Raw genomic sequence first — 8,700 nt, forward strand, 5'->3', positions numbered from 1 at the left:
CTAAAACTCACATTAAAAAAATTTACCCAAATCATGACTACCCATATCATGCTGCTAAAGAAAAAATTTTACCCAAGTATAGATCTGGATGAAAATTTCATTTTTACTTACCCCATAGTTTGTGTAGCCATAGAACCTTCTTCCAGGGTGTGCATTACATCGGCGAAGAGGAATGCCATTGGATGATAACCTTCTCCCATTAAACTGAGACATAATCAATGAAAGAAAGAAAAAGAAAAGCACAAAAATATCCTTCAACTACAAACCTGAAGAAAAAAGAGAGAGCAAAAGGAAACACGATTTCACCTTTTATTAGAAAGAGAGAGAGATACGAAGGGCAAGGTATTCAAGATTGAGAAAGTAAGACTTAGATATTACACGGAGGAGAGAGAAAAGAGAAAAATGTTCTTAAGTTCTTCCAGGGTGTGCATTGGTCCATGATGTTGTTAATTTCGCTTCTTCTTCACATCGGCGAAGAGGAATGCCATTGGATGATAACCTTCTTCCATTAAACTGAGACATAATCAATGAAAGAAAGAAAAAGAAAAGCACAAAAATATCCTTCAACCTGAAGAAAAAAGATAGAGCAATAGGAAACACGATTTCACCTTTTATTAGAAAGAGAAAGAGATGCGAAGGGCAAGGTATTCAAGATTGAGAAATTAAGACTTAGATATTACACGGAGGAGAGAGAAAAGAGAAAAATGTTCTTAAGTTTTTATATTATTTATAATTTAAAAGTTTAGTACTATATAAATAATTAACATTGATATCCCATTATAAATCTTATTCCAAAGGTAATTTAACTTAAATTGCAACTTTCTAGGCATTTCTCATGTCTATTGTATTATAGATGGAAAAAGAGATTTGTTTAGCATAAGAATTATATATAAAAAAAAAAAGAGAAAAGAATTCCTATTTCATAAATTTTTTAAATTAAATATATAAAATTTTATTTTATTTTAAATTTATTTATTTTTCCTAATTTTATTTTAATATAAATTCTATTAATATCATGTAATATATATGCTATAAAAGAAATCAACTTTCTTTTTCTCTCTCTATTTTTTAGAGAAAAGCTTCTCTTTAAGAAGGTTTATTTTTTGGATTTTTCTTGTCTAACCCATCTATCATGGACCTAAGATACAAGATGTATGGTGCGACTTACCTATTAAATACATGGATCCTACGTATTTGTTTTTTGGATCCATGGTGAACTAAGTTTAGGCAAGAATTTTTCCTTTTTTTTTTTTTAGGCCCCATCCTCTTCTTTTGGTCGGTTTCTTAGCCAGCTCCTACACCATTTGGGCAGGGGATGACCTCTTCCCTCATTCTAGGTTCTCCCTCCCGACCTCCGAGTTGGGCTATAAATAGTTTTTTGGTAATGGGTTTTTCTACTGCAAGGCTAGGCTTCATGGGGAGGGTTATGGAGACCTGCTTTGTGCTTTTTCTTGCCCTAAGTGATGAGGAGCCGGTTGCATCCATACCATACCAAGGACCTATCACTTAGTCAATGGCAAAGAAACTTCAAGGAATAGTATCTAAGCATATGTCTATGGTCAATTTGATGGATACTTTTATCCTTGGAGACAATTAAAGCAAAGAAGCTATTTTGGTGCAAGTGGCCGAACCACACTTAGGGCGTGGAGTTGGTTCAGTTCAAGGGAGTTGAATCAGATGTGGAAGAGCTTCTTCACACATTTGGCACATGTTCTACTTACCTAGGATGTACATGGTTAGGTTCAAAGAGCAAATGAAGGCTGGTTTAATTTTTTGTCCAACCTAGAGCCCAAATAAGGAAAAAAGATAAAATTTTATTTTTGGTAAAGCTGAAAAGAATTCAGATCTGACTTAGCTACATTTTCTGAACTGAAAATTGACCTTTCCTCATTTGGTTGAATTAATATTCCTTATTTAGGTGTGTGTAAGTTTATTATCCATAGCTAGGACAAATCCCTTGGTCATTATTTTGCATTGGCTGAACCTATGGCCTTTTAAAAATACTTCTATTTTTTTATTTTAGAGGCAAGAAGGAATTTCAGTTTTCTCTCCACCATTTGTGTGAGAATGAAGAGCTTCTAAGCCCTCATCCATAGTTTTTCTTAGAACTAGTTAACAAACTCCTTGCAAAATTAACCAATTTGCTAGGTTTTACCTTATATTCAAGATTGGCTCTCTAAGTTGAGGGAAGGTCTTGAATCTTTGATTGCCAACCTTGTTATCTTTAATTGGTCATCCAAGTTAGTGAGAGGTTAAAGGTGCAGGTTGGTAATTCTTGGTTTTAGGGATGGTTTTTTAGCTTGAGCATCCTTGGTGGTTTGGCCAAAGTGAGGATGACTCGTATCATTTGGTATCAGAGCTTAGGCTCTTCAAAACCAAGTTTTTCTTATTAGCTTTATGTCAAAACTCCTTCTTCTTCTTCTATTGTGTTTTGACCTTAAAGGTTCTCCTTCAAGACTTGTGCTTTTCTATTGTTTTTAATAAGTTCTTGATATATTCAAGGCTTAGTAGTGAGGTTACACTCAATACTACTAATCCTAGGGTATATTTGGAGTCTTTTTTATTTCTGTCTTTGTTTTATTAGTTTTAACCTATTTGTGTTTCTTTCTATCTTAAAACCCATTTTTTAAAACTTGTCATTTGCCTCCTTGTGAAAGTTTATGCATTTGTGAAATTTGAAAATTTCATTTGTGATTTGTGTTGCTGGAATAGTATAAAAAAAAAAGAACAAAAGAAAAGCAAGAAAAGAAAAGAAGTTGAAAGAAAAATAAAAGAAAGAACAAAAGAAGTGAAAAACAAAAGAAAGAACAAAAGAAGTGAAGGGAACATATTTTGGTGAAGTTGCATTTTTTGGGTAGAAAGTTACATGGCCTAGTTGTATTTTGCATAACCCAAGCAACATTAATGCAACTAATGACTTAGAGGCTATTTTTTGTAGTTTAGGTACCAAACTATTTCAAAAGATTCTAAAATTTTATAGACATGTTTTGCATACTAAATTAAGCCTTCATACTAATTTTGGTGCCAAAATTCCACCATTTACTTGGTGAACCCTATGTAGCACCTAATAGGCTAATTTGGAGTCCAAAACTTGAAATCGAGTTGCTGGACCTACAAAGTTGAATTTTCTTCATCAAAATAGTGTCATTTGGTTGGCTTTAAATTAGTTTTCTAGAATTCTATCATTTGGGAATACTTGTCATATAATTTAGAGTCTTTCATTTCTTGGATTCTAGTGTCACAATACTTGTTTTAATGCACGTTTTGCTCCTATACTGTGCTTGAATATGCTTTAAAACCTTGATTAAATTGTTGTTTTGGTGGGGAATAAATTAGTTCTAATAAGAACTTAGAGGGTAGAATTGAGTGTAAACACTTGAGTGATCAAAAAATTGAGTGAACCTGTGAGGCTGTATTCCGTTTTACTAACCTTTTTGTGCAGGTATAAAAAATGTCACAATAACAAACTAGTGGACTTAATATGGACAATCCTTTTTACCAATAAGCACTTGTTTAACATTTGGAAAGAATTGGTAGACAATTAAACACCCTAGCTTACCAAATTGAAAGAATTGAATAGAATAATGAGAATGGTAGACAAAATACAAATAAGGGGAAAAATAGGGCTAAGGGACCTAGAGTAAACAATGCACCACCTATAGATGATTGGGAGGATGAAAATGATGATGATTTTGATGAAGAGGATAACCAGCACTCCATTACACATGACGACCACCATAGGCTGAGAGGTATGAGAGGCAATAGGGATGGAAGAGGTGGAGGCAGAAACTTGAGAACAGATAATATGGAGAAAGTAAGAGGGAGAGGAAGAGTGGATGGTAACATTAGTGGGATCAAAATGAAAATTCCACCATTCCAAGGCAAAGCCAATCCAAATGCATATTTGGAGTGAGAGAGAAAAGTGGAGTTCATTTTTTATTGTCACAATTATAGTAAGGAAAAGAAGGTGAAGCTTGTTGTAGTTGAGTTTATAGATTATGCCATAGTTTGGTGGGATCAATTGCTCATTAAAAAAAGGAGAATGGCATAAGGGGTTTTGAAACTTGGGTTAAGATCAAGCAAATCATGAGGGACAAAGTTGTACCTTAACATTACTATAGGGAGTTACACCAAAGATTATAAGGGCTGGTGCAAGGAAATAAAAGTGTGAAAGAATATTTCAAGGAGATGGAGATGGCTATGATAAGAGCTAATATAGAGGAGGATAGGGAAGCCACTATGGCTAGGTTCCTAAAGGGGCTGAATCTTGATATTGCCAATATAGTGGAGCTACAACACTATGTAGAGCTTGATTACATGTTAAAAATGGCAATTAAGATAGAAAGACAATTAAAGAAGAAGAAGCATTCAAAATGGGTGTAGGTATAAATTCGGCCAACAATGCTCCATGGAAACTGAATTGGTAAAAGGGTGAAATTAGTGATTCCAAGGCTATTTCTAAGGAAAAAGAAAGAGTAGATTAGGTATGGAGAAAGGCCTAGTGTGAGTGAGAAAAGCAAGGGGCTGAATACCTTTAATGGGAGAACTAGGGATATACAATGTTTTAGGCGCCTAGGAAAGGGACATTATACATCTCAATGTCCTAACAAAAGGGTGATGGTGATGAGGCCGAATGGGGAGATTGAATCAGAAGATGATGATATTGATGATGTTAATACTAGTGAGAGCATGCCACCCTCGGAGGATGCTAGTGATATGGAGCATGTCGTGCATGGTAATGCTCTAGCTATGATATGTGCCTTGAGTGCACCTGTCAAGGAAGATAAAGGTCATGAACTACAAAGGGAGAATATCTTCCATACAAGGTGTTTGGTGAAGGACAAAGTGTATTGCATGGTCATTGATAATGGGAGTTGTGTGAATGTGGCTAGTACCTTACTAGTGGACAAGCTTGAGTTACCTACTACCAAGCATCCTGAACCATACAGATTACATAGGCTAATTGATACTAATGAAGTTAAGGTGGAAAAACAAGTGATGTTTTCTTTCTCCATTAGTAGATATAAGGATGAAGTGTTGGGTAAGGTAGTTCTTATGCATGTTGGTCATATCTTACTTGGGAGACCTTAGCAATTTGATAGAAAGGTGACACTTGACGGATACAAGAATAGGTACTCCTTTGACTTTGAAGGCCAAAAGGTGACACTTGCACCTTTAACACCAATGGAAGCCTTTGAAGATCAGAAAAGAGTACAAACGGCCATGGAAGAGAAAATGCAAAGAGAGGCCAAGCAAAAAGAGATATAGAGAAAAGAAAAAGAGAGAAAAGAACAAGAGGAAAAAGAAAGAGTGACAAGAGAGAAAGAAAAAGAGAGAAAAAAGAGAGGGTACACAAAAGGAGAGGGCTCGGGACAAAAGGGGAGCTATGAGGAGAGTGGAGAGAAGAAAGTGAGTCTGCTAGATAGGGGGAAAGATGTGAGGCAAGTCTATTCTTCAAATAGGTTGATTCTATTCTTGCTTTACAATGGTGCTTTTCTTAACTTTTCTGACCTTGACCCTCTTGTTCCTAGTGTTGCACTATCTTTGTTGCAGAAATTTGATAATGTCTTTCCAGAAGAGGTGCCTAGGGTGTTGCCACCGATTAGAGGAATAAAACATCAGATTGATTTTGTACCTAAAGCTATAATTCCAAACAGGCTAGCATATGGAACCAATCCTGAAAAGGCTAAGGAGTTGCAAAGGCAAGTGGATGAGCTACTTGCAAAGGGCCATGTTAGGAAGAGCATGAGCATGCTATACCTGTGCTTTTAGTGCCCAAAAAAGATGGATCAATGTGCATGTGTGTGGATTGCCATGCCATCAATAAGATCACTATAAAGTATAGACATTCTATCCCTAAACTTGATGACATGCTTGATGAATTACATGGTACATGCATATTCTCTAAAATTAATCTTAAAAGTGGATATCATCATATTAGGATGAGATTAGGAGATGAATGGAAAACAGCTTTTAAGACTCAATATGGCTTTTATGAATAGTTAGTTATGCCATTTGGCTTGACTAACGCACCTAGCGCTTTTATGAGGTTGATGAATCATGTCTCATGTGCCTTTCTTGGAAAATTTGTGGTTGTATATTTTGATCACATTTTAGTATATAGCCACACCTTAGAAGTTATTTAATGTATTTAAGACATGTGTTTGAAGTGCTTAGGAAAGAAAAGCTATATGCCAATTTGCAAAAGTGCACATTTTGCATGGATAAAGTCATATTTTTGGGTTTTGTAGTGAGTGAGAAAGGAAGTAAGGTTGATGAGGATAAGGTGAAAGTCATTAGGGATTGGCCTACACATAAATCCATGACTAAAGTGAGGAGCTTTTTATGGGCTTGCAAGTTTCTATAAGCAGTTTGTTAGGGATTTAATTACCATAGCCGCACCATTAAATGAGGTTATAAAGAAGAATGTTGGGTTTAAGTGGGATGAGGAACAAGAGCATGCATTTAGATTGCTTAAGGAGAAATTGTGTTATGCACCATTGATTGCTTTACTTGACTTTTCTAAAACTTTTAAAGTTGAGTGTGATGCTTCTAGAGTGGGTATAAGTGCTATTTTGATGCAGGAAAAGAGGCTAATTGCCTACTTTAGCAAGAAGCTAAGTGGAGCTACCTTGAACTACTCCACTTATGACAAAAAGATGTATTCTTTGGTGAGGGCACTTGAGACTTAGCAGTACTACTTGTAGCCAAAGGAGTTTGTTATTCATAGTGACCATGAGTCACTTAAGTACTTAAAGGGGCAAAACAAGCTCAACAAGTGCCATGCTAAATGGAATGAATTTATTAAAGGTTTCCCATATGTGATCCAATATAAGCAAGGCAAGGAGAATGTTGTAGCTAATTCTTTATCTAGGAGGTATGCCTCGATCTCTATGCTTGATGCTAGACTTTTAAGATTTGAACACATTAAGGAATTATATGAGCATGATTTTGATTTTGCACAAGCATTTGCATCATGTGAGCATTCAGCTGATGGCCATTTGTTTAGGGGAAAAACAACTATGTGTGTCGAATTACTCTCTAAGAGAGTTGCTTGTTAGAGAGTCACATGGGGGAGGGCTAATGGGACATTTTGGGGTTGCCAAGACCCTAGAAATTTTGAAAAAGCATATTTATTGGCTACACATAAGGAGAGATGTAGAGAAAATGTGCTAGATGTGTGACATGCATAAAACCCAAATCTAAAGTTAGGTCACATGGTCTTTACATGCCATTAAGCATTCCTAGTGAGCCTTGGGCAGATTTGTCTATAGATTTTATTTTGAGCTTACCTAGGACAATGAGGGGACATGATAGTTTGCTTATTGTGGTGGACCGATTCTCCATAATGGTGCACTTTATTCTATGCCATAAAACTGATCATGCCATATATGTTGTTGATTTGTTCTTTAAGGAAGTTGCGAGATTGCATGGCATTCCTAGGATAATTATGAGTGATAGGGTTGATAAGTTCTTAAGTCATTTTTGGAAAGCATTGTGAGGAAATTAGGGATAAAAATTTTCTTCTCCACCACTTGCCATCCACAAACAGATGGGCAAACAGAAGTGGTCAACAAAAACGTGGGCACTATTCTTCATGCCATGATAAAGCAAAACTTGAAAGCTTAAGAAGAATGCATGCCATTTATAGAATTTGCATATAATAAGTCCATGCATTCATTTACTGGTTTTTCATCCTTTGAGCTTGTTTATGGTTTTAATCCCCTAACTCTATTAGATTTGTTACCTTTGCCAACTAATAAATTTCTTAGTTTGGATGGTAAAAAGAAAGCTGAAATGGTGAAGCAATTACATCAAAAAGCAAAGCAATAAATAAAAAAGGTGAATGAGAAGAGGGCGGCCCAAGCTAATAAGGGAAGAAAGAAAATGGTGTTCCAACCAGGTGATCTTGTATGGGTCCATTTGAGGAAGGAGAGGTTTCCTATATAAAGGAAATCGAAACTTCAGCTAAGGAGTGATGGACATTTTAAGTTGCTAGAAAGGATTAATGATAATGCATACAAGATTAATCTTCCTGGTGAATATGGCGTAATTGCTACATTTAATGTGACTAATCTTGCTATTTTCTATACAGATAATAAAAATTCGAGGATGAATTCTTTTGAAGAGGGAGAGGATGTCGAGGAGCCGATTGCAACCATACCATACCAAGGACCTATCACTCAGTTAATGGAAAACAAACTTCAAGGATTAATGACAATACATACAAGATCAATCTTCTAGGTGAATATTGTAAGTGCTACATTTAATGTGACTGGTCTTGCTATTTTCTATATAGATAATAAAAATTTGAGGATGAATTCTTTCAAAGAGGGAGAGGATGTTGAGGAGCGGATTGCAGCCATACCATGCCAAGGACCTATCACTCAGTCAATAGCAAACAAACTTCAAGGAATAGTGTCTAAGCACTTGTCTATGCTCAATTTGATGGATACTTTCAGCCTTGAAGATAATTGGAGTAAAGAAGCTATTTTGGTGTAAGTGGCTGAACCATACTTAGGGCATGGGGTTAGTTTAGTTCAAGGGAGTTGAAACAGATGTCAGAGAGCTTCTTCACACACTTGGCACATGTTCTACCTACCTAGGATGTACATGGTTTGGTCCAAAGAGCAAAGGAAGGCTGATTTAATTTTTTGTCCAATTTAGAGCCCAAATAAGGAAAAAGCTAGAATTCCATTT

The 8,700-nt window shown here is 35.8% G+C and overlaps 1 protein-coding gene across 1 annotated transcript; it reads left to right on the top strand.

Annotated features, from left to right (window-relative positions):
- Nucleotides 1–4,617: 4,617 nt before the first annotated feature.
- LOC110669222 (uncharacterized) lies at nucleotides 4,618–6,692 on the top strand. The gene is made up of 3 exons (XM_058152749.1): nucleotides 4,618–5,046; nucleotides 5,554–5,733; nucleotides 6,372–6,692. The coding sequence occupies exons 1-3, from the start codon at nucleotides 4,618–4,620 to the stop codon at nucleotides 6,690–6,692; spliced, it is 930 nt and encodes a 309-aa protein (XP_058008732.1).
- The last annotated feature ends 2,008 nt before the right edge of the window (nucleotides 6,693–8,700 follow it).

The sequence above is a fragment of the Hevea brasiliensis genome, chromosome 1 (genome assembly GCF_030052815.1).
Source record: "Hevea brasiliensis isolate MT/VB/25A 57/8 chromosome 1, ASM3005281v1, whole genome shotgun sequence".
Taxonomy (NCBI): Eukaryota; Viridiplantae; Streptophyta; class Magnoliopsida; order Malpighiales; family Euphorbiaceae; genus Hevea; species Hevea brasiliensis.